The sequence below is a fragment of the Colias philodice genome, chromosome 27 (assembly GCF_061535455.1).
Source record: "Colias philodice isolate Cphi_HAF_F1 chromosome 27, ilColPhil1 Martin Lab GWU primary, whole genome shotgun sequence".
NCBI classification, from domain to species: Eukaryota; Metazoa; Arthropoda; class Insecta; order Lepidoptera; family Pieridae; genus Colias; species Colias philodice.
Window position 1 is genome coordinate 4,219,283 of NC_143112.1, and position 27,255 is coordinate 4,246,537.

General features: G+C 32.9%; 1 protein-coding gene across 2 annotated transcripts in view; it reads left to right on the forward strand.

Moving 5' to 3' along the window:
- Positions 1-6,413: 6,413 nt before the first annotated feature.
- Positions 6,414-27,255, forward strand: part of LOC149476594 (uncharacterized) — a 32,895-nt gene continuing 12,053 nt past the window's right edge. For both annotated transcript variants that reach the window (XM_089711744.1, XM_089711745.1), the window contains exons 1-19: positions 6,414-6,699; positions 7,869-7,996; positions 10,266-10,465; positions 10,790-10,833; positions 11,077-11,333; positions 12,265-12,399; positions 13,123-13,233; positions 13,597-13,684; positions 15,300-15,436; positions 16,190-16,295; positions 16,913-17,025; positions 19,066-19,223; positions 20,084-20,240; positions 20,587-20,796; positions 21,866-21,974; positions 22,501-22,576; positions 23,125-23,245; positions 26,364-26,486; positions 26,878-27,006. In XM_089711744.1, the coding sequence (XP_089567870.1) occupies positions 6,570-6,699; positions 7,869-7,996; positions 10,266-10,465; positions 10,790-10,833; positions 11,077-11,333; positions 12,265-12,399; positions 13,123-13,233; positions 13,597-13,684; positions 15,300-15,436; positions 16,190-16,295; positions 16,913-17,025; positions 19,066-19,223; positions 20,084-20,240; positions 20,587-20,796; positions 21,866-21,974; positions 22,501-22,576; positions 23,125-23,245; positions 26,364-26,486; positions 26,878-27,006 (2,532 nt within the window). In that variant the 5' untranslated portion in view covers positions 6,414-6,569. The remainder of the gene's footprint in view (positions 6,700-7,868; positions 7,997-10,265; positions 10,466-10,789; positions 10,834-11,076; positions 11,334-12,264; positions 12,400-13,122; positions 13,234-13,596; positions 13,685-15,299; positions 15,437-16,189; positions 16,296-16,912; positions 17,026-19,065; positions 19,224-20,083; positions 20,241-20,586; positions 20,797-21,865; positions 21,975-22,500; positions 22,577-23,124; positions 23,246-26,363; positions 26,487-26,877; positions 27,007-27,255) is intronic.

Sequence of the window (27,255 nt, forward strand, 5' to 3'; positions counted from 1 at the left end):
TTTACCTATTTGAGAAAGTTTAGTTAGGTAAATAAAATTCATAGTGGTACCTAATTCTTACAGTCGCGGTGCAATCAATCAAGTCAAGAAAGATTTATATTATTATTATTACTATAGGCAGATCCTATGTTCGCTCCAGTAAATAATAATATCAATAATATGTAAACCGGTTGTGAATAGTACATATATATTATATTTACAATCTGTATTAGATAATCATACATAACATCTATACATAGGTATAACAAATTCGTACGAAAGTCAAAATTGTACTTACATTGAATAGGTATTTTTTTTATAATATACATATGTATATGTATATATATAATATATTCATAATCTGTATTACATAGTAATATGTAGTACATATCTATACATAAATATAGTTTTTAGAATTTTTGTATGTGTGTCTGTATGTAGGTATGTCTGGGCTCTAATTTTGGTGCAGATATAGCTTGAGACCTGAGAAAGGTCATAGGATGAGTTTTATCCCGTAAATAAAAAAAACTGTCTGTGTTTGTCTGTTTGTTTGTACACGCTAATCTCCGGAACTACTGGACGGATTTGAATGAAAGTTATTTTGTTGTGTAGGTACTATTATATTATCCGGGAAATATAAAATAATAATTTATTTTGAAAACTGAAACACCTGATGCAGAACCGCAACAGACCACCTAAACTATAGATTCATTTGAGAAAGTTTATCCAGGCGAGTTTGGATATTATTATTTGTGTAAATTCTGTAAATTCGTTTCCGCGAGTTGAGTATTCATGCGACGATATTTATAGATACCTACATTCATAGTGCAACACACTGCCTTGCCTACAATTTACAAAGACACTTTTTATACTTAGTTATGTAGGTACCTAATTCCTACGGTCGCCTTGCAAATGCAATCAATCAAATTGACCCTGTTTGAAAGTAATTTACTAATTTCACAGAACAATTTTAAATTTGGAAAATGTGGACCCTCACTCTCAACCTGTGTCTACTGACTATTGCCACGCAGAAAAAAATACTCCAGAAAGGTACCTGCTAAAGTTACCAGCTGTCGATAAAATAATACGTAAATTTCGAAGAACTTTGTAATATTTTATAAAGGATAATTTTTATTTTTATTTTTAGAATAATTGCTGAGTCGAAAAATGTCGTACAATCTAATAGTCCATTGAATAAAAAGTTCTAGAGTGCGTGAGTTAGTAACGTAAGATGTTTCTTCGGAAACATGTCAAGAGTCCCTAGGTAATAAACATACTAAAACCCCGGGCCACTAGGAGGAGCCCCGGAGTGGGGGGAGGGGGAAAATGGGTCCATTTTTTCATTTTTCGCTTAAATCTCAAAAACGGTACATGTTAGAGAAAAACTTTCAAGGAAAAGTTGAAAGGCCATAAAATTATCTACAAGTTGTACCTGAATCATTTTTTCCTATATCCTACCGTTTCTGAGTTATACGCAGTAAAACATGATTTTGGCTCAAACAATTTCCACATCAATCGATCAAAAAATATTTCTTTCTTCCAAAAAACTCAAAAGTGCTACTTGTGACCGGTACTGATAGATTGCTCTTAATTAGGTCTATAATTGGTAAAATAAACACATTCCTCCATGGAAGCTTTTAGGAGGAATCGATTGTCAAAATATTATATTATGGTAGTTTGAGTTACTGAACTTGATCTTTTTATTTTTTTCTTCCAAAAAACTCATAAGTGCAACTTGTGACCGGTACAGATAGATTGCTCATAATTGGGTCTATCATTGATAAAAATACCAGATTCCACCATGGAGGCCTTTAGGAGGTATTGAATTTTATTAGGGTAGTTACGATACATGAACTTTTTAACTAACTACCCTAATAAAATTCAATTCCCCGTAAACGCCTCCATGGTGGAATCTGGTATTTTTATCAATGATAGACCTAATTATGAGCAATCTATCTGTACCGGTCACAAGTTGCACTCTTGAGCTTTTTGGAAGAAAAAAAATAAAAAGTTCATGTATCGTAACTACCCTGATAAAATTCAATTCCCCGTAAACGCCTCCGTGGTGGAATCTGGTATTTTTAGCAATGATAGACCTAATTATGAGCAATCTATCTGTACCGGTCACAAGTTGCACTTTTGAGTTTTTTAGAAGAAAAAAATAAAAAGTTCAAGTTCAGTAACTCAAACTGCCCTAATATAATATTTTGACAATCGATTCCTCCTAAAGGCTTCCATGGAGGAATGTGTTTATTTTACCAATTATAGACCTAATTAAGAGCAATCTATCAGTACTGGTCACAAGTTGCACATTTGAGTTTTTTGGAAGAAAGAAATATTTTTTGATCGATTGATGTTGAAATTGTTTGAGCCAAAATCATGTTTTACTGCGTATAACTCAGAAACGGTAGGATATAGGAAAAAATGATTCAGGTACAACTTGTAGATAATTTTATGGCCTTTCAATTTTTCCTTGAAAGTTTTTCTCTAACATGTACCGTTTTTGAGATTTAAGCGAAAAATGAAAAAAATGGACCCATTTCCCCCCTCCCCCCACTCCGGGGCTCCTCCTAGTGGCCCGGGGTTTTAGTATGTTTATTACCTAGGGACTCTTGACATGTTTCCGAAGAAACATCTTACGTTACTAACTCACGCACTCTAGACCCCCCTTGGAGGGACTCATTCAATGGACTATAACCAAATTAATCAAAATAAAGTTCTGGAGGAATGTGTGTCGTCGACTGCGTATGTTTATTTAAAAATAGTATCTATACTCGCTATTTCGACAGACTTTTTTTACGGATTCGTGCTCTATACTGTTTCCCTAATATTGTTTTTTTTTTATATATTACATACAGACAGTTTTTACTTTTTTTATTGTTTTATAATATGTATAGATTATCATTAATAATTATAAACAAATAATAATAAAAAGACATATTACATAATTTGTGATGATTTCAACTTCACTGTTTTATACAATTATTTTAGACAACATACCTACTAACTACCGAAAATACGCGTTGAACGAGCGAAGAATATTGTGTATAATTTAGCGTGCGATGAACTTTACGTACGTTGGATGAGCCGGGTGTATGAGGGTATTGTGAGGGCGCGCGGCATGGCGCGTAATGTGCGGGGCTTAATCGTAGAATTATCTGGCTTTATACGCCTTCTTAAGAGGATTACAAGAGCTAGCTGAAATTGAGTGACTCGCGCACACATTAACACAATCGACGACGGCTGATGGAGATCACGCCGGAGTATTGTACTAGATGGCGCCACAGCGACCGCGACGTGAAAATAAGCTATACAACCTAAGAAACAACTAGAGGAGACAATTTGTTTATTTTTGATTTGTTGTATTACTTGGATAATAAGGATATGGGTGATTAAGTAAAACTAAATCAATGATACTTATATTTTTTTTATTATTTGAAATATGCGATCGAAAAAAAAAACATATTTTAATCGATTACCTATATACTTTGAAAATTACCTGTGTACTATTATATGCTTCTTCTAGTACTTGCTTAGATGAATTTGGACTTGAATCAATAACTTCACATTCATGATCAGTAAGTATGGTACAGGTAAATTAGTTTGGAGAAATTTTTGCGTTTGTAGTAGTGTATGGTCAGCAAATAAAAAAAACAACATTTTATTTTTAGTTTTTATCCTACTAATATTATAAATGCGAAAGTTTGTATGGATGTATGGATGTTTGTTACTCTTTCACGTAAAAACTACTGAACCGATTACAATGAAATTTAGCACACATATAGAGGGTAACTTGGATTAACACATAGGATAGTTTTTATCCCGGAAATCCCACGGGAACGGGAACTATGCGGGTTTTCCTTTGCAAACGCGGGCGAAGCCGCGGGCGGAAATCTAGTTATATATATAAATATGGGATTTTAAATTAAACTATATGTGTTTCTCCTCTGAAAAAGATGAGACTTTATTTTAATATTTGCACATTTAACATACGTATAACTTTTACATTAACAATTAACAACATAAAGTTACAACGCTTACACACAAATTAAACACTTCAACAAATATTATAACAATAATAACAAATAATAACAACAATCAACAAATACAAAATTTAACAATTAAACTACGTAATAATTATAACTTTTGAATAAAATATGTGCTTTATGTTCTAACGGTACCAAACTACCAAGCGACTGACGAAAGACTGCACGTGGCACCTGCAGCTGCGGACAGCGTAAACTGGTTTATTTTGGTTTTGTGCGTGTTTCCACTTTCCACTATCAAGTGACGATTTATTTATTTGTTTTGTTTCGTAATTATTATGGTCAAATATTAATAACGAAACAAATTATTATGGACACGATATTTTATTGTTTCACGGTATTCGCCTTGTCGTTTGCTCAAGGACGTGAAATGTAATGATATATTTTAATTTATAAAGTCAAAACCATTTTCTTTCAAATAAAAACTTGTTTTTATTGAAAACAACAATCAGAGTGTTGCTAGGAATAAGTATAAAATTAAATAGTAATGTTAGGATATCGAAACATTTTTGTAAAGGCCTGAACGATATAGTGGAAACGCGCTCTAAGATCTGAGTAATATACACACAATGAATTAGTTTTATAATACTTTTTAATTTTTAGTGTTTAATTTAAATAGACATTTATAATGTGGTGCTCATTTTTTTTTGTAATAAAATTATCCTGCTAACGCTATTGTATTTTCGTTGTTTTATTTCAAGTAAACACCCATACAATTTTGTCACGAGCCGCCTCTGTAATATATAAATATCACTAAAATGCTCTTACCTATATTACTTGCTCTGTGGCTCTTACCTTTAACTACCATATCGTTCAGATTTGCGTTTGATTTATATGAACGTTTTTAGTCCTCTTGTCGGGTTTTGTTTTATTTCCCATACTTAATATTAACAAAAAATTACAAATAATCAGTTTTATAGTAAGGAAAATGGATTCTAAAAATAATTTAACAACAAAAACAAACAATTCTGGCGGGAAAAAATCAGGGAAACAAGCGACACGTCCGTCTAGTAACAGGCCTCGGCCGGTAGTGTCGGTACACAGGCGTTCACGCACACATGCGTACGTTTTTGGTTTGGGAATAAGAATTTGCGATTTACTCGAAATCTATTGATTGGACTAAAAAAATAAAACGACATTATTTTAGTATGTTGCTTGTAGAATTATTTGCCGTAAAAACAGAATGATTGCATGTAGTTTAGTATGGTTTTTAAGCATCAAAAGATTTTTTTAGAGGTATCTTTGTGATTTTTTTCTATCGAGTGAAATAAGTTGTATTGTGTTTTCAGCACGATATCTTACTAGTATATATCCTGAAGAATATCATATATTTTTCTGAGATTTTTTACTACAGCTAATCATATACTTTAAAGCATTATAAAACTCGAGTTTTGCCTCGTTTAGCTCTTCTAAGCCCCTTAACGAAGAGTTTTTTGCTATCATTTATAATTTCTAAGAATTAGGTCACTTGCTAGAGTATTAGTGCGATGCGAACGCCTTATAAACCTAAATTCAAGGATTCAAGCTAAAATTTTCTATGCCTATTTTCGAAAAAATAATATTGTTTACATTGGTTATTTTTTTTTTTATTTAAAAAAAGAAGTAGGTACATATGATGTACATATATATCCTTCTATTGTATATTATATGCAAAACAAAATTTATGTTTTTAGTAGGTACATTTTTCTTTTTGTTTCGTTTTAAAAGTTATAATTTACCAAAACCTTTTTTTAACGTAATATTACATCATTACATCACTATTATAAGGAACAAGTTACGATTGATAGTCTGTGGTAAAATCTACTACTTCTCCTCACTAAGTGACTGGCCGGCGGCCCAGCGTTCCCAACCGTACGATAATTATCGTACAAACACGATAATTTGGTGCCTACGTACGATGTACGATAGCATGTTATTATCGTACGCTGATTTTACGATAATTTCTATCAGGCAAAATTCGAGAATTTATATTATTTCACCCATACAAATATGAAATTTTGACGTGTTTCATATCGAACTTTCATGGGAACAGTGAAATTTTGTCAGATTGAATTTTAAACTTGGCGCGTTTATTGAACATAAAGTGGAAATGGAATCGGTTCAGGTCTGTAGTCTGTACCACGCGTAAAACCAAAGAGTATAATGAATATTAAGGCACGTAAAACGTTTGGGTTTCAGTGTCCCGTTGATTTGACAGCGGTAGTTAAACAAAGATTAACTATAGAGAACTTGCATACTTATCAATATTACAATTTATATGATTTATTTTTAATAATTGACTTTATTCTAAAAAGTACGATAATTTCGAACCAAAAACCCCTAATGTACGATAATTTTACGCCCCTGGTACGATAATCAGCTCACTTCAGGTTGCTAACACTGCGGCGGCCGCCATATTGAAGTTAACTTGGCGCTATTCTATTCGCACGTCGTCGTCGCTTTAATTCGCGAGTTATGCTATTTTTGTTGTGTAATTGTGTGTTATTGCGTTAAATTGTGTAAAATTGACTAAGTTAAGTGAAATAGATAAGAACTGTTTTAAACATGGATCCCGCTAAAATGAAAGTGGTCGATCTACGATCGGAGCTTGGTGCCCTCGGATTAGACACTAAGGGCAACAAGCCGGCTTTAGTGGAAAGGTTAAAAAAGGCGCTTGAAGCTAAATCAGGAAAAAGTAAGCATTAAATTTTATATTAATCGTAATAATAATGCAATGTTTTGATTTTAAATTATACTATAAATCAATCTGAGCACGTGTAAAATGACGCCGCCTCCATGTTTTAAAAGTGGTTACGCTTCCCAAAACCTGTCAAAATTATAAACGTAGGTAACCCATTTGAAAATTAAGCGGGTATTTTGATGTTGAATTTAAATAATAAAACATGACACTGAGGAAATGATTAAGATCTAATATAATATAATATCAATTTTAAATTTGATTACTTGTAATATGTTTTACTTGTTGTTTAGAAAATCTATTGTTTGTTTACTCATGTATAATCAGATAACTGATTTTTTATATTTACAATTTTATGGAAAACACATTTCGCTGTCTGAAAATAGCTTGCTATTAGTATTCATATCAAGATATAAATATAAATTTATATGGAACTATTTGATCAATGCTAGGCTTTGTATAACTAATGAGATTACTGTTAAAAAATGAAACATAATAGCTGAATTGCACGAAAATAAACAGTAGCCAATTGTTTTAAATTGAGCACAATAATAGAAATCCTTATCAGAAGTTTGCAATAAAGTTGAACGGTTTTTGATAACACTAGCTGTGTAGCGTGAAATAGTTTGGTCATACTTAATGAGTTTTTCTTGTAGTGTTTGGTTTTCTTGTATGTTTGTGAGTATAACATAAAAAATTATATTTATTAACTAATTGATAGTATACTAAAACATTTTTAATACGGGTATTTTAAGCAGATTGATGTTAATTACCTCAATCTTTATAAAAATTACAAATTTTATAAGTACTTAAAGTAGTTCACAGTTTTTACAAGCTTGAGAAAGATAAAATATGTGTGATTTTTGTTTAATTAGCCAGATAATTAACGATATAGACATAGCATAGCAAGGATATTCACATGAATTGATACAATTTGAGATATTTATATGTATTTTTTTTGTGTGGTGTTTCTCAATGTTAGCCAGAAGGGCTTCTACATTTTAATGCAGACGCGGGGGTGAACTGAAGGTTCACCCTGGTAGCGACATGCGCAAGGGCGTCCCCCCTTGACGGGGATCTCGAACCTCGGCTTGAGCTGTTGCTTGAGTGGAGGAGGCCAGAAGGGCCCTAATTGGACGGGATTTATATGTATGTTATTATTCCAGACCTTCCGGACACATCAATTCTAGATACTTCAACAGAGGATGCTGACGAGCCTCCCACTCCTCGCAAACCAGCCCCAAGAACTACTAGAAGAACATCATCATCAAGACTGGCTGCTACACCTATTAAAGTAATAATTAAAACTTGACTTTGAATGCAGTTGTTTTGCTTATGACACAATAGCCCAGTCATATTAGGGGTTTCACCTCGGAATGAAAGATAATAAGCTGGAAATTGGTAAAAACCTTTGTTTTGGTACCCTAAATATTGTCTCAAAAGTCACAAATGCTATCGTGTCCGCGTCTTAAGATATTGAAGGTCAAAGGTCACAAAAAACGATTTTTCGCGAATATCTCGGTTCCTATTGCTTAAATGATATTTTCACCTATTATGAAAGTTGTAGAGTATAAAATTCTCTACAAATTTTGTCTAAACTTTTTTTTTATACGATCAACCGTTTTTGAGGTAGAGCGCGAAGAGTGCGCAGCGTACAGTCATATATGAGCTAATGCAGGGTCAAGCGTGAGTTACGGTTATCAGTACGTTGTATAAAGTCAATTATTGACAAAAAAATTATAATTATTAAGCAATTATTCAATTATAGTATATTATTAATTCTGGATTATCTATTTTAGTTATATTTTAAAATAAAACGACATTATATATCTATGTTTCCTTTAAAACGTGTAAATTTTTAAATACTTATATAACTGGAAATACTTGTCCCTACCCTATGATCATTTCTATTTATAGCCGATTTAAAAAAAGAAAAAAAACTGTTACTAGAGCATTGGAGAAAATTACCAATTTGGATAAACTGGTGGAAGTATTTCAACAAGAAAACTGCCCCGTACAAACTTTATTTTAAAATGGAGTGCGCATCTTTTTGGCATTATATAATGCTCCAGAATCTGAGAACAACCTTGATTATTTCCGCTACACGCAATTCATCAAATTAACAAAACTAAATAAACCTGTACAATTGTCAACACTTCCACCAACAAGTGTAGCAGCCCGTCAACATATCAATCTCATAATATTATAAATGCGAAAGTAACTCTGTCTGTCTGTCTGTTACTCAATCACGCCTAAACTACTGAACCAATTTACATGAAATTTGGTATGGAGATATTTTGATACCCGAGAAAGGACATAGGCTACTTTTTATTGCGAAATATGTACCACGGGCGAAGCCGGGGCGGCCCGCTAGTGAAAAATAAAGATATATCTAAAATATATTTCCTTACTGTCTTTTTATTTTAAAATATAACTAAAATAGATAATCCAGAATTAATAATATACTATAGTTGAATAATCTCTTATATATAAAAATGAATCGCAAAATGTGTTGGTAAGCGCATAACTCGAGAACGGCTGAACCGATTTCGATAATTCTTTTTTTATTATATTCCTTGAAGTACGAGGATGGTTTTTATGTAGAGAAAACGTAAACATATATCACGGGCGAAGCCGGGGCGGACCGCTAGTTAAATATAATAATTAAGAATAAGTACAGAAATAATGGGCATTACTTAATAATTATAATTTTTTTAATTATAACCGTAACTCACGCTTGACCCTGCATTAGCTCATAATATATGACTGTACGCTGCGCACTCTTCGCGCTCTACCGCAAAAACGGTTGATCGTATAAAAAAAAAGTTTAGACAAAAGTTGTAGAGAATTTTATACTCTCCAACTTTCATAATAGGTGAAAATATCATTTAAGCAATAGGAACCGAGATATTCGCGAAAAATCGTTTTTTGTGACCTTTGACCTTCAATATCTTAAGACGCGGACACGATAGCATTTGTGACTTTTGAGACAATATTTAGGGTAACAAAACAAAGGTTTTTACCAATTTCCAGCTTATTATCTTTCATTCCGAGGGTGACCCCTTTTTTTACCTAATTTCACTGGGCTACAAGTTGAATTGTTGTTGTAGCCCCTTTTAATCAGGTTATTAAAAACAACTATAACTGTGGTGAATATATGAAAATACTTATATATTTTTTATTGTGAAAATTATAATCTTATATATAAAAATGAATCGCAAAATGTGTTGGTAAGCGCATAACTCGAGAACGGCTGAACCGATTTCGATAATTCTTTTTTTATTATATGCCTTGAAGTACGAGGATGGTTCTTATGTAGAGAAAACGTAAACATGTACCACGGGCGAAGCCGGGGCGGACCGCTAGTATGAAATATAACTGTCATTATACACAGAGTACACTAGTGACTAGTATACACATTATACATAGAGTCAGTCTCGACATACCGTTATTTTACCCATTAATAGGTATTAAAATTGCATTTGATATGCAATAATTGCATGATAATGATTAAAAAAAATGAATTTCTCAATTTAAATACTTATTATTAACATTCTTCACAGGTAGCGCGAGAAGAACCACCTGAACCAATACAAGAAAAGGATGAAGAATTGAAAGAACCACCAAAAGTGCCAGAGAAAGTACCGTCACCTGTCAAAAAGCCAATAGTTAAAGAGGAGCCTCCAAAACCCGTTGAAAAGGCGAAAGAACCAGAAGGCAGTCCAAAACCTGATGAGGCAATGGAAGACAGTCAAGATGATAAGTGAGTATTATATAGTAAAAAAGTGTGTGTGCCGAGCACACGTGTCAGAAGTGAAACTTCTTTGGCAAGATTTTAAGATATCAAAAGCCTTACTCCATGACATGATAGTTTTGCCCTCAACGCAATGAAATTTTACTCTCAACGCGACTAAAGAAGTTTCACTTCAAACAAGTTGATCATCTGTAATGGGTCTTACCTAAGACTGAAAAAATTCTGGATAAAATCAAATTCCACATTAGATTAGACTAGATGTAATATATTGCAGATAAATTTTTCGAATCCACAATACCACAAGATTAGTTTTCTAGTAATATATTTTTACAGGAGTCAATCGTCGGTAAAAGAAGAAGAAAATGTTCAAGAACCAGGTAATAAGATAATAGATATTCATTAAAATAATTAGAGATAATATATTTAATATTGAAAATAATTACTATGGCTATGAGTTGACCATATTATGACCAGTTCAAAAGGGTTCAATTCCCTGTGACATTAAAAAAGCTTGTTTTCCAAAAAAGGAAGTTCTATACTTTTCTGTATAGAATTTTCCACTTAAAAAATATATGCAAACAATATTCTTCCTTATTAAATGCATAAATTTTTCTTTTTAGAACAACCAATGGAGGTTGACCAGAAGCCAGAGGATAATGATGAAAAGGAAAAGGAACAAGAGCAGGAAATGGAAAAGGAAGTGGAAAAGGAGAAAGAACAGGAAAAGGTACAGGAACAGGAAAAGGTACAAGAGAAGGAACAGGAAAAGGAAAAACAAGATGTAAAGGATAAAAAAGAGGATAAGCCAGAAAAGATGGAACAAGACGATGACAGCGAAAAGGATAAGGAGAATCGTGATGAAGAGGAAAGTGATGAGGTTTGTGTTTATATTTAGAAATAATAATTACAAAATAGATTTTCTGAAGTGATAGTTGAGCAGAAGTAGCGATCTAAACAAGTCTAGTAACATTTAAAAAATCAAATGAGATTCTAAAGCACATTGAAGAATCCATATTCATAGTAATTACTTTTTTTATAACTTGAAAGCTTGGAGTAAGAGATGTTAAAAAAAGATGTTAATAGAATAGATAGATGTCACTTACATATTTTATTTTATTAGTAACTATGGTTATCACCATCTATATCTATAACTACTGTTACTTAACTGTAATTAATTCCACTGACTGATCAAACATTAAAATACTTTGTCAAAAAAGATATATGTAAAGAACTTATTTGTTATGTTGTGATGTGAAAAATCACCTTAATTCTCTTAAGGTTTAGGTTATTATTTACTAGCTTCCACCCACGACTTTGTACGTGCATCCCCGTTTTTCCCCGTTCCCGCAAGAATTTTGGGAAATCCTTTCTATGCGGATGCCTACGTCCTAACATCTACCCGCATGCCAAATTTCAGCCCAATACGTCCAGTGGTTTGGGCTGTGCGTTGATAGATCACTATATCAGTCACCTTTGAGTTTTATATATATAGATGTTGTGATGTAAAAAATCACCTTTATTCTCTTACGGTTATTATTTATTTGTTTTGTTATATAAGGAAAATTATTCGCCTATTAATTGCACATAATATTGACGTGACAACGTCTTATAAATTGGTTTGCCGGGTGACACTTCAAGAAACTGCGTTACGCTCCGCTCACGTTATGCGCTCACAATGAGAGCGAGTGAGAGGCACGCGAGCATGGTTAGCTCGCCTAAGAGCGAGAGAGACAGACATAAAAAGTCGTTGTCACGTAAAACTTTCGCCTGTATACCGACTTTACAGGCAACCAATTTTTTTCACACAGAAACAACAAGAGCTAACAGAAGACGACGAGTGGGATATACTAAATGAAAAGCTCCTCGTAAAGGAGCAAGAGAGGATCGAACGGGAGAAACGACAGGCCGAGGAGGACGCCAAGTTGTATGAGGAATTGAGCAAAGTAAGTTAACTTTGTAGTTTGTAGTGTAGTATGTGTGGTTTTGGTATATAACAATGTAGTTATGCCTGATAATCTTAATATACATATATAGATCTCGTGTCACAATGTTTGTCCTCAATGGTTAAACCACTTAACCGATTATAATACAATTCGCACACCATGTGCAGTTCGATCCAACTTGAGAGATAGGATAGTTTAAACATGTAGGTACCACGGGCGAAGCCGGGGCTATAAATAGTTATAGATATATTTCTAGATATTTTGTTATGTGGGTACAGAGTAAAAAGAGATGCTTGAACAAGCTCGGAGGTTAGAATAATAATGTAGTGGTAGTTAAAAATAAGAATCCATAAACAGTGGTAATAGTTTACTGGTTTGAAAACACAGTACATTGGAAATTGTTGTCGTTTCAATATCTATTGTATAAATTCATCAAATTCAATATGTAGTTGGTATTTTGATTTTAATAAATGGCTAAATGGTCAGGATGAGAAGTATGATAAAATTCACCATTATCAAATATATTAATATTCTTTTTATGGAGCAAATTACTTGAACATAGGTCAAGACAGGTAGTATGCTATATCCACACTTATGTGTCTATAAACTAACATATACTTAACTATAAGTTTTACGTAAATTTACGCCCATCTAGTTTTTTATTTTGATTGTTAATATATACATTAATATACGTTAAACTGACAATAATCTTTTGTTACTCAGAATCCGATAAAGCTGCAGCGTTTAAAACGCAAGCAAGAAAAGAAAGCGAGATGGAGTAACTACTATAGAACTATTGAGGCGACGAATGAGATACTGACACCACCTCTGGAGGTCAATGTTTTGTCTATTTAAAAATATTATAATAATAAAGTATCATAGAGTAAAGCTTTTTTTTAGTTGAATCTCTGGAAATGCTGTTTCGATTTCATATTCCAATCTATAAACTTTAAACATAGTAAAATTTTAACGAAAGATTGAAAAAAAGAAATATCATTGATATATTCAGAATACCTATAAATATTGCGCTATAAAAACGTTAAAAAAGCAAAATTACTAACATAAACATTTACCGTCACAACCAGTAGAAATCATATAAAAATATTTAAATAGAAAAGTTGAAAATCAATATGTAGTAATATTTCTTTGATGATATTTGTCTTTGAATTTATAACTTATGAAATATATCAATTGCAGCCTGAAGCCATGCTACAAAGGAACGAAAGTGTGGATCAAAAGTCGACTGAGCCAGACTTGAACGACAATCGAGTGACGCTATCATGGTGTAAGTAATACTTGCTTATCTATATACATTTAATAAAATCGTAGGAGTCAAAACTGTACATTAAATTTTTTTTAAAGTATACTTGGGGCGTGATCTACAGTGGATACCGAATCTAAAAATATAGTTTTTAGAATTTTTGTCTGTTTGTCTGTATGTATGTACGGGCTAATGTTAAGAGTGACCCAACGAGCTATGGAGAGAGCAATGCTCGGAATTTCTCTGCGTGACAAGATCCGCAATACGGAAATTCGCAGACGAACAAAGGTAACTGACATTGCTTTCAGAATCTCTAAACTAAAATGGCAGTGGGCAGGCCACATAGCCCGCAGGACCGCGTCTTTCCAAACTATACAAGGCCAGCACGCAACGCTGTGAAACTAATCACGTATAGTTTGGAAATAACTTTTTTACAAAGTTCTTCCAATCTATACAACAGCAGTACGCAAATACTCGTGTATACTTTGTAGTGAAGTAAGTTAGAATAGCGCTCCAAAATATACAGCGCCAGTACACATTCGGACTAATCGTGTATGTTTCGGAGTAAGCGCACCGTGTTTCCATTGCTCGCGTTTATATTATTGTATTACTGTTTTAAATCTATTATTACGATGCATATTGTGTATGTAATGTTGCGTACTGATCGTATATTTTTTGTATCGAGGATGCTTGTGTCTTCGATCCCGCCTATACTGCACGACTTATAATTGAGAATAGTGCTAAAATGTAAGAATCTAATAAGTCCAGAAGAAGAGAGTTGTGAGGCGACGGAGCCCCGCTTCGCGGGGCTCCTTACTCCTATTTTTGTGTAGTTAAAAAAACACGAACCTAACCTAACCCATAGGTACCCTTATCTATTACCTATTTATTTTCCTAAGCTTACCTTATAATATTTTTATTCCATATTTTACTGAATCAATAATAATCAAGAAGAATAAAAGTAGATAGATAAAGCTGTACAATACAAGTCTCTGATTACCTATATATTTATTATGTTGCTCAAGTGTAAGTGGTGTAGTAGGTATATTTAGTTATATTTTGCGTACTGATCGTGTATAGTTTGGAACGAAGAAGCAAGCATCCGCGTTACAAAGTATACACGATCAGTACGCAAAATTCGTGTATATATTGTAATAACAAACTTAAAAACAGCATTACAAAGTATACACGAGCAGTTTCCTATGGTTGCGTTCTGGCTATGTATAGTTTGGAAATACGCCGCAGGACCGATGCTCGTTGGGGAATACAGGTCCTTGAATGGCGACCACGAACCGGACGGCGCACTGTTGGACGCCCTCCCACTAGATGGTCGGATAACTAGATGGTCGGATGATGATGGTTAAGACAGCTGGGCGCAGATGGTTAAGCAAAGCCAAAGATGTGAATGAAATGAACTGTGGCACAGTATGGGGGAGGCCTGCGTCCAACAGTGGACTTATCCGGGCTGAATGGATGGATAGATGGATGGATGATGTACGGGCTAATCTCAGGATGGACTTAAAATTTGGTATAGAGATAACTTGAGACCGGAGGAAGGACTCTTTCAAAATTCATCAAATAAAGTTCATTCATTAATTCATATAATTAATTAATAATCTTTATAATTCTCACCCCACAGACGACAGTGACCTCAACCAATACCTCGAGTTACCCGAACTAAACAGTGTAATAGCGCTAAGCGAAGGTGCGTTCTCGCACGCGTGGGCGGGCACCAGAGCCACGCACGGGGTGCAAGATCAGCGGGTTTGTTTTGAGGTGAATATAATTATTATGTTTTTATTTATTTGTTTGATGTCAATTACATTTCCCACAGCCGGAGGCCCTAAAAGAGACGAGATTTACTTTAACACATTTAATAATTAAAATGAAACTTTTACACACATATCTGCTCTGTGCAGACCGGAGTTATGGAATCATTATACATTTTTAATAATTATTCTAAAGAAGTCTTAAAAGCTAACACAGCAAAACCACGCTCGCATTCCGTTCCCATGCGAACGGCGTAGTCAACAGTTTGCTGTTAAAGCCGGGACATAACATGTCTATTATAGTCGTATTATATTATTTTTTTTAGAGTTCTGAACCACAAAAAAAAAACGGAACTCTTAGCTTGTTTTTCCATCAATAATTAGCGACGATATGTAGTGATGAATGTGTTTATAAAGAACCAATAGTATCAATTCATGCTGAAATTCATATGGAATAGTTGACACCCTTCAAGCTGTGTGAGCTTCAAAAATCGTACTACTTTATACGCATTAAATCAAATGCAAGAAAATATTGAAAAAATCGAAAGATCGATCTTCTCCATAGAAACTACTTTCCGAATCGGTGGTAATTGATTATGACGATTCAAATGTGTCCTTAATTGAATAAATAAATGTTTGAATTTGAAAGCAACACTGATCATAATTAAACACAGAAATGGGATAATATTTCGCGCAATGAATATGATAAAATAACACACTATTAAAAGTTATGACACAACTATATTAAAATATTTTATAGGTACGAGTCGGTACAGTCGTAACAACCAACGAATCGGCTGAGAAAGAAACAGTACTGAACGGTCTAAGAATCGGATGGTCGACCGACGATTCCAGCTTACATCTTGGTGAGTAATTAATTTTAATATATTTTTAGGTGAAATGAAAACGATACGTTAGGCCTGTTTAGGTTATTATTTGAGGATTAGAATTAAATCTCTTTAAAGTTAATTTAAATAGACATTTATAACATCAGTACATATTATCGCGATCTTCGCTGTTCGTTACCCACTACATATTAATTTTTACAGGCGTATTTTAGTGAAAAGATTAAAAAATATATTCTAGTATGTTACGAAAATGCCCATTTTGATAATGTAAATGATTTTTATAAATCTTTAAAAGAAAAATCCATATTTTTTTAAAGCTGATTCAAAATAATTCTGATTTTTAACGTTTATTAAGATTACTTTGAACAATATTTTAAATATATAAACACTAGCTTTCCGCCCCGGGCTTCGCCGGCGCAGTTAAAGAAAAAACCCGCATAGTTCCCGTGGGATTTCCAGGATAAAACCTATCCTAAGTCCCGGGGTAAAAAGTAGCCTATGTCCTTTCTCGGCTATCAAAATATCTCCATACCGAATTTCATGCAAATTGGTTCAGTAGTTTAGGCGTGATTGAGTAACAGACAGACAGACAGAGTTACTTTCGCATTTATAATATTAGTATGGATTTTGAACAGGCGAGGGTGAATTGAGTTTCGGTTACGAAAGTACGGGCCGCGCCGTGCACAACGGAGAGTTCAAAGAGTATGGCAAGGAGTTTCAAGAGAAGGACGTTATTGGAGCTTATTTGGTAAGTTCCTTACAAAATCTTCACTATAGTAATAACCCATTGAGCCCCGAACGGCCCAATCGGTCCACGACACAATAGATTTTCTATTGTGTCTGTGATTCCGGGGCCTGAGTTAATAAAGTGGAAATATTTGTATTTTTGTATGTCACAAACACACTGAAAAACTGCTTACAATTTTTAATTACAATATATAAAAAAGCTAAATGTTATGTTACAAATACATTAAAATTAATGTTAATTTTGCTATCTTTGAACACACATCATGCATTATTTATTTATACACTTGTTTAAAAAAAAATGTGTACATTACATTTTTAAATATTATATCCCAAAGAAGTACTATTGAGAAGAATTGAACTAGATACAGGTAAATTTCCTGCTTTTATATTCTATTGTGTTATTCTTATGGGTAACACTGCATAAAAGCAGGTATATCAATAATTTGTATTTACTCTCATTTGTTATTTTGTAACACTTGAGATCGCAAGCAGAATTACATCTATTTTAAAAGGCCTTTTTAGTTTTTTGTAGTTAATATTCTTTGAAGGCGAGGTAATCATTTTATCCGTAGATCTATTTGTTTTATGTATTCCCTATAAGTAGGTATAGCTCGTGTGTTATTCTGATGTGTGTTATTATTGCCTATATTAATTACTGTTTAGTTAAATTGTAATTATGTTGCTTAACTTATATAACTAATTCGATTGAATTGAGTATTTGAATAAAAAAAAATTATTGATTTTTTTTATGTATTTTGAAACTTTATTATTAATAATATTGATATTTAATGCAAATAACTTAAAAAAAAATTTTTTTCCTTTAATTATAAGCAATTAAAAATTGATGAAATTTAAGTTAGAATCACGTGACTAAAAACGCGCCATGACTGGTCACCACAGTTGTGACGTCATAATGTTATAGCTATTATGAACTGCAGTACATAGCGTTTACATACGATTTGTTAGTTGGTTCCGAATTAGTTAGTTACTTACGAATAATATTCTTGATGTTGATATATTTATGATCACTGATTTTTGTCAGGAGTTGCCTTTGTAGTATTCGTACATAATGGTACAAAACGATAACTTTTGAGGTTCGCCATTTTTAATATAAATTTAAATAATATAATTAACAATTAATATAATTAATTGTTAATTATATTATTATCACTTCTAACTTAGTCTAAGTGATAAGGCCGCCAAATACACTAAACTGCTCCTTGCTTTTATTTTTGTATGTTCTAGTATGTAAGTCTGTTTAGTTGTATTAAAGAGTAAAATAAATAAATTAATATGTAATTTAATAATGACAACAAAATTAAATAGATCAAAACACTGTATTTATTATTAACACGCTTTTATTAGCTTCACCTGTATGTTTGTATGTAACCGACTCCTTTCGAAGTTTCGACTCGATTTTGACCCTCTTAAAACCGACGGATTTTGTTCAAATTTTGAACACTTATCTAGGTCCGATGACAATACAATAATATCATAAATTTATCCTGATAAGGATCGCCAGGATCAGCTTAAAACATATGTTTGTATGTAACCAATTCTCCTTTCGATTCGATTTAGACCCACTATAAACCGACGGATTTAATTTAAATTTTGTATACTTATAAAAACCCGGTAACAATACAATAATTTCATAAATTTATCTTTTTATCCTGTTTAGTTTTTCAAACTATATTTAATGTTCTATCAACTGCAATGAGTGAAAACTAACATTATGACGTCACACGCGCTCGGGTGACGCTTCGGGAGTTGTCGGCGTGTCTTCGGTACTGGATTCAAAGACTAATTTTTATTTTGAAATAACTTTTGAATTATTGCAAAAAAAATAAAAATAAAAACAGTTTTGTTATAAAACTAATATATAATCTTTCCATTTATCACAAAAAAAAATTTAATTCAAATACTCAATTGAGTATTATAGTTATGACGTCACAATATGGCGCTAACTGTATCCTATTCTTAGTTGAATCACAGTATTAATTAACATTGCAATATAATAATTAAATAATCGTTTTCCTACCAGGATCTCCAATCGAGTCCATGCAAAATATTCTACACGCTAAACGGTGTAGAATTAGGTACTGCGTTTGAATTTGATAAAGCGCAATTGGGCGATCGTGCTCTATTCCCGCATGTATTGACGAAGAATATGTGCTATAAAGTCAATATGGGGTATGAGAGGTGAGTTGAAATATTGTTTAATAGTAGGTAATTCTGTATTTTATCGCAAAGTAGACGATTATTTGAAACTAGCTTCCGCCCACAACTTTGTACGTGCATCCCCGTTTTTCCCCGTTCCCGCAAGAATTTCGGGAAATCCTTTCTATGCGGATGCCTACGTCCTAACATCTACCTGCATGCCAAATTTCAGCCCGATACGTCCAGTGGTTTGGGCTGTGCGTTGATAGATCACTATATCAGTCACCTTTGAGTTTTATATATTATATAGATGTATAATAATATGTTCGTTATAGTGTACAGATATGTTGCATAAGTGGATATGTAAAAAACTATTTTTGTATCCAAACATATTTTTATATCCTAAAACATACAACATACTGGACTTAAGATAGTAAATAAAGTCTGATCGCAATATAATTGAAATCAATAATCATGGTAACTTTCATATTGATATCACGTTCATTAAAATAATGAGTAACACAAACTTGACCGTGTAACTTTACTTGAAAAGTAAACGGAACATTTTCCTGTCTTCAAATAATGCTGTTGTATGTTTAATATATGCTACATATTGAGGCAGGTAAATCAATATTTTGTATTTACTCTCGTTCATTCTTTAATGATCGAGATCGCAAGCGAAATTACAATACCTTCATGACTTATTCCACACTATAATTATACTCTTGTATACATACTTGTATATACATACATACAAATACATAATTTAAAAAAAATCGTTCTTCTCAATCCTTTTAGTATCCTTATCTTTTGCCGTCGCTAAATACATTACTAGGATATTAAGAAAACAAACTAAATAAAATGTCACAAACAGATTTATACAAAAAAATTTTAATTATTAGATACAATCTGCTAACGCGTACGAAAATCGTGCGCAAACGCATCGAAGTGCCGATCGAGCAAATCTTAGATGAGAAGCGGAAACGCGAAGAAGAAATCAAGAAGAGAAAAGAAGAGATGGCCAGAAAGAGACAGGAGAGACAGAAAAAGAGACGAGAGGTATATTTCGATACAAATATTATAAAATAAATAGTTTTTTATGGCTTTTAAATATAAGTAAATGACATTCTTTAATATTAGGTTTGAAAGTTATAATTGTTTTGTTGTGGTTAAAGTGGAAGATTTCTATTACGACATGTGTTGTGTTGTAAATACGTAGTTATTAAGTGTTGGTTAATCGAATGATTCACAACCATGAAAAATTGTACCAAATGTGCTTTTTGGTAAGGAACATTTTTGTAAGAAAATGGTCGAATATTTATTTTATTTTATTACTTGTCAATTATCTACAAAGGTATAATGAAATAATATTTCCCTGTGTTTAAAGTAAATTTAATCCCCACAGGATAGAGAGAAAGCGGAGAAAGAGCGAAAAGAGAAAGCAGCAGAAGAAGACAAAAAGAATGACAGCATGGAAACGGACAACGATAAGGATGAGTCGGTGGACAAGAGCGAGGATGGCAAGGATGAGGATGGCAAGGATGAAGATAAGGGGAAGGAGGATGGCAAGGATGAGGATGGCAAGGATGAAGATAAGGGGAAGGAGGAAGGCTTGGTAAGTTTGTGTGTATTGTAATTAGTGTTATATTAATATGTATGTAGTATGCTAGTATGGAAATAGACAACGATAAGGATGAGTCGGTGGACAAGAGTGAGGATGGCAAGGATGAGGATAAGGAGAAGGAGGATGGCGTGGTAAGTTTGTGTGTATTGTTTTTAGTGTTATTTATAGTAGTATGGATCTAGTATGATAGTATAGAAATAGACAAGGATGATTAGGATGAGTCAGTGGACAAAAGTGAGGATGGCAAGGATGAGGATGAGGAGGATGGGCTGGTAAGTTTATTATTGTAATAGTAAATGCAATGTGCAATACAACTTAGAATAGGTAAGTCAAGGACCTCCATGTGTCAATTACCCGATGATATAATATTGTTTTTAGAAAGGATTCTATTATTATTTTTAGAAATAATACTATGGAAATTCACTTTAATTTAAAATACTGAATGTTTATACAGTTTTTTTAAGGACTATTATCTCAAAAGTATCTAACAATTCTACATGTTATAATACACACATTTTCCTGTCTTTAAATAATACTGTTGTGCGTTTATTTGTACAATAAAACGAGGCAGGTATATCAATATTTTGTATTTACTCTCGTTTATTCTATAATATTCGAGATCGCAAGAGAAATTACATTATTTCCTAAACTATGAATTAAAAATTAGGCCACACAATATGGTACAGAATTGATCTTATTTTTTGTTAAATCGCAGTATCAATTCGTACAGTTGTTTTAAGTGAATGTAAAAACATACAATATAAAGTGAAGTCCCATGTCCCCAAGTGGGGTAAGGGGCAGATGCATTATACATCTGTTTCACTGATCGATTTTCTTTAGGGACAAGTAGGTGATCAGCCTTCTGTGTCCTGCCAGACCGAGACATTTTTTTTTTCTTCGTCTCCACCAGGAATCGAACCCCGACCCCTCGGAGCTACGCTCACGCGTCAACCACTGTACCAACACATCGTATAAACTATAATTATTACTATTATCATGTTAGTACAAAAAAGATGTATATACTGACATACAAGTGTACTAACTTATGCGAAATGTTCAGGAAAATGGTGTAAAAACTGAAGACAATGCTGAGGAAGCGGTGGAAGTGAAGACTGAACCGGCGGAAGCAGATGACAGTAAAGCTGACAGCGAGAATAAAGAAGAAACCGGTTTGTACATTTATTCTTTTAAATATTTGTAGGCGTCAGGCTCCGAGATTGATTTAAAAGAACACGAAGGTCTCCACAAAATCACTTGGTATTACAATTATGATTTATGACCATTAAAAAAAATAAATATCACAAATAAGTTATAGTAAGCTCGTAATAGATGTGCACTGGGCAACGCTCGGCGCACGAATGACACGAGTCGTGCGCGCGCGCTGCTTTATATCGGTTCGCCGTTCGTGGCGCCGTCATATTTATTGACATAATTAAAATAAAAATTCGGAAAAAATATGTTGATGTAGTCTTGTTTTTTTGTGAATGTTGTATGTACAATGTTTGTGTGTGTGTATTTCAAGATGTTTTAAGTTTTCCTGTGTCCATGCCAGGTGTAAATTATTATAAATTCTTATTTATGTTTAAATACCTGATTTTTTATGTTTCAATACATAAATAACGTAACTCTACGACCAATAGCAGCAGAGTATCTTTAAGTTTAAATAATAATACCTAATAATTATTATTGCAACAGGTGAGGTTCCAGAAGTGACTGAAGACCAAGTGATGCTCGGAGCCAAACTCGACAAGAGGGTCAAGTTTGTTATCAGGTAAAGAATGTTTTTAATTTTTTTACTTCAATAAAAAATGTGCACATTTTAATACACATACAATTAGGAAGTCTTAACAATAATATATCATACATATTTAGCCATATTTTTTAAAGCATTACAACCAAGGTGTAACTGGAAAAGTCTCTACTGGAAACTTGTAATGATTATCATTGATCATATCATAAAAACATTCATATTCTTGAATATAACACAACTCAAAATAAGAAGTATTGCTCTACTACAGAAAAATTCGTCAAACCTCGGTTCCACAACCAATTTAATATTTATTAATTACTTGATTGGTATTCCACGTAATCTCCTCAAGCTGCGCACCATTTTATTGTTTTAATCTGCTAGTTATATAAAAATAAGTCGGGTTTTCCTTCCTGACGCTATAACTCCAGAACGCACGAACCGATTTCCACGCTTTGCATTCGTTGGAAAGGTCTCGGGCTCCGTGAGAAAAAGGTGTCTCTGGTGGCGAAACGGAGTCGCCCGGTTTGCTAGTTATTTATAAAATTTTAATATAATATTATTTGTTTCAGACACACAGTAGAAGAAGAGCTAGACGGCCCAGAGGCCTGTCTCGTGCCCGGCTATGTTTTTATATCACAGGCCGATCTAGTTGAAGGCCCTAGGAGACCTAACTCTAATTCTGAATGCGAGGTAAGCCCTAATTTATTGTTAAAAGTTAGGCCTTTTGTTCACTACAGGAAATAATGTCCTAAAGAATGTATACAGATGTTTATTGGGCAAATTCACTGGATTTGTCGCAAAGTGGACATTTTTAATTTTTATTTAATGTCTAGAGGATATTCTTTATACCAGCAGATGTTGTCAACGTGTTGAACATTTATATAACTTAGTTTTAAACTACTCCACGGAGTTGTAGGCGATCAAGCAAACATGGATCTCGCAGTATTGTATCGAAGAAATTATCTACTTTATGTGATTGGGTGTTGAAGAGTTTTATACAAGTTTTCTTTGTAAAACGACATAACAAGGATCTACTTAGCGTAGGGCAATCGACTTAGAAATATTGGGATTTATTTACACCGCCTATAAATCAATGGAATCCCGTGAGACAAACGCAGGCATGTGAAACTATAATAATATATACATAAATGTTTTATATATTATGTTTGTCCATTGTTGTATGTTTATATAAAACTTGATAAAATCCTAATAGGAATCCGTATGCGGTCGGTGGTAATACATTGACCGGCGATGCGACGGCTTGTCAACATCACAAGGTACGATTTATAGTGACAGTACATACAAAATTTATTTTATTTACGCCATTTTCAATGTTTGAAAACAATTAGAAGTATATTTTATATTGGGTGGGTAGTTAGAAAATATTTTTAAATGGGATCATTTAAATAATGGGGGGGGGGGGAGGGGGAAAGTATGAAGATTCTACAGATAATATATTTACAGGATTGTAGTTTTCTCTATCTAAGGGGTAATGATACAGTCAAAATAATATCATACTATATGACAAATAAAATCATACTATATGACGCTTGTTACGAAGATTTTTTCAAGAACTATTGTTTCAAATATTCTACTCAATATTACATTACATATATTTTAAGATATAGTTGTTGTTACAAACGAGATTTTAAACATCTTATTATTCATCTAATGATCTACTGAATTTGTGTTTCACAATAATATTACTTATAATACATTTATATGGTCGTCGGATTTGGAATATATTCTACGTGTGTATTGCACAACTTTTAGAAACTTTACTTTACAGGAATCTATTATATCAGGAATGATGCTCTATCTTCGATGTTAAAACTTATTAATATTATTCATGTTTATGAATCAATTTAATTATGTTTTCACTGCAGATATTTAAGCCATCGACAGTATAGGATGTGATCTACTCGGCAAAACTACATGCAGGACAAATGGATATATTTTTTTGTCGTTTTTAGTATTCCATTTTTATATTTCAGTCGCTGATGGAAATATTTTAATATTTCTCGCGTGGTGTCGAACCTTCGACTTGTATTAACAGGGGACTTAGATTCATCTATGATTAACACTTTAAAAGCATAGACAATTTCATTGTTAAATGCCACTTATCGTTATTACTTATTAGTTTATAAGATATATCTAATTTTAGTATGAATATACTGTTGTCAGTAAAGGTATTGTATTCCTGTTAAATAATATAATCAAGTTTAATATTTTTCTCGAAGAAATCGGAAAATAATTTTTGTTTAGCACGAGAATTCAAAAGAAGAAGCGATAACTGTCTAGAAACAACAACGATAACATGAGAAGAATCGAAAATTCTGCTGCTATATTAGAAAACAATACAATAACAGTTATACTCATCAATCAGTGCCTAATATAAAAGATTTAAAAGACTGCTTTTTTTTTAGGACTCAAAACGTCGATGATAATAACTTTAATTCACATAATACACATTTTATACACATAAAAGTTTGTTGCGACAGACAATTGCTTTATGTCTTCGTATACTTCGAATTGTAATGGCACTGTTATTATTATAATATAGATATAAGTAAGATATGTAATAACATTAGGTTAAACAAAAATTACTGAACCAAGTATATAAAAAAATGGGATGGAAAACGATGGCGCACTACGTAGGACATCTGTGTATGCCCAAGAAGATGTTAAGGCGACCTTTATTGTACGCAGATGTATTACATATTTATATATTTTTTAGCAATAATGTAATTTTAATAACATTGGAGTCCACACAGGATAGTTTCTGTAAAATAATACGAGTTAGGAAGGATAACGAACAGGCGTGTCACCTGAAAAGAATCACACACAGCCCAGTATTTTCTACAAATATGTACCGTCAACTAAACTGTGACGAATTTAGAGTCATAGATAGGCCTCTAAATCCTTAATTTTTTTTTTTATTTATTAAGAAATCAGGAATCTATTTATGAATGTATATACTGTAAATATTATTTGACGTATATAAAGAGTGTAAGATCTTTGCAAACGAAATACAATTGATAGATAGATAATTTAAACGCAGCAGACGTGTCACACGGTAAGCAACAAACGTAGCATCTAAAAATACCTGTAAACATAGTTATGATACAATATTGTCCTTGATTTGAGGTGCATGATATGGGTTATATTTTAGATCACTTAACTCCTTAGCTGACTAAATACGAGTGGAATGGCGGACGTTGACAGAATCCGTTTAAATAAAATTGTAACGGAAACGGTACAACATTCTGAGCAGGTGAAGCTTTTGCTTTATATTTTTACTTGTAAAAATAAGATTAGAGGATATTTATGTAACGGAGAAGAATTGAGCAAGTCTTAAGAAGATTTATTTTGTCAGTAGACAACTTTCAGATATGCTATTGCGACATAAATGTTAAGAAACTTTATATATTCATTTCTGCATCGAACGGACCAGCAAGAAGATGGCATATTTAAACTTAGTACATCATCAGAAGAGAGAAGAAAATTATATTAAATATAGATACTATCTATTATACATTAAGCATTTATTATAAGGCATTATCTGCAAAATAAATACAAAACAGTACTTCCTGCAATCCATGTTAGATTTATTGTCTAACATGAACCAAAATACTTGTAACAACATTACGATCGGTTCGTAACGATTCTTGAATAAAATCAATGAATTGGTGTCTATAGGAAGAAAAATAGTTGCCCATAAGCAATACAATTCAACGTTACATATATTTTATAGGAAATAATGAGTGTTTTTGGTATAATAAAGCAATTAACGCAAGCAATGAAACAGGTGATCCTCATGGTGGGTATGCCCGGCGCGGGCAAAACGCACTGGGCGCGGAAGCACTGCGAGGAGAATCCAGATAAGCGGTACAATATACTGTCTACCGGGGCGCTTTTCGATAAAATGAAGGTATGTGTAGTTAAAACAATTATATATTTTTACACTCACATATACACTATATGTTATATAGAGCAATAATTATGAGTACATACATAAAAAAATGAGAAATATAAAGGTTTTTCCAGATCATGCAATTTACTTGAAGAAGTTCTTGTTAACTTATTCATTTGATTTACTTGTTATATGCAGGCTCTTAAAAAGTGATTGCGGTTACAAATAATCAATTACGCAATACAAGGATATTGTTATGGCCTTATTTGAGACTTGAATCAATTATTATTTTCAACTTTAGATTGAACATAAAAATAAATTTAGTCTACATAATTTTTTGAAAATAAACACAGACAAACACTGAAAGTAAAAATCCAACTTGTAAACTAATTATTTATTTTATATTTAGGTGGATTGCAAACCGTTCCGTGCGACGTACGAAGGGCGGTGGGACGCGATGGTGTCGAAGTGCGCTAAGTGCGTGCTCAAAATATTGGAAACCGCTAGGGGCAGACGTAGAAACTTCATTTTGGATCAGGTGAGATTTCAAATTAACTTGTTACAAATGCATAATAAAACGTGCATTTAGGGCCGATTTTCCAATGCTTGGATAAAACTTATTCGTCCAATAAATTATTACACGATAATATGAAAATGTCACGTAAACTGTCAAATACGGGCAATTAGAATACGTTTTTAAAATGGTAGTTTTATACATTATTCGACGAATAAGTTTTATCCAAGCATTGAAAAATCGGCTCTTAATGGAAAAAATATTCCTTATAGT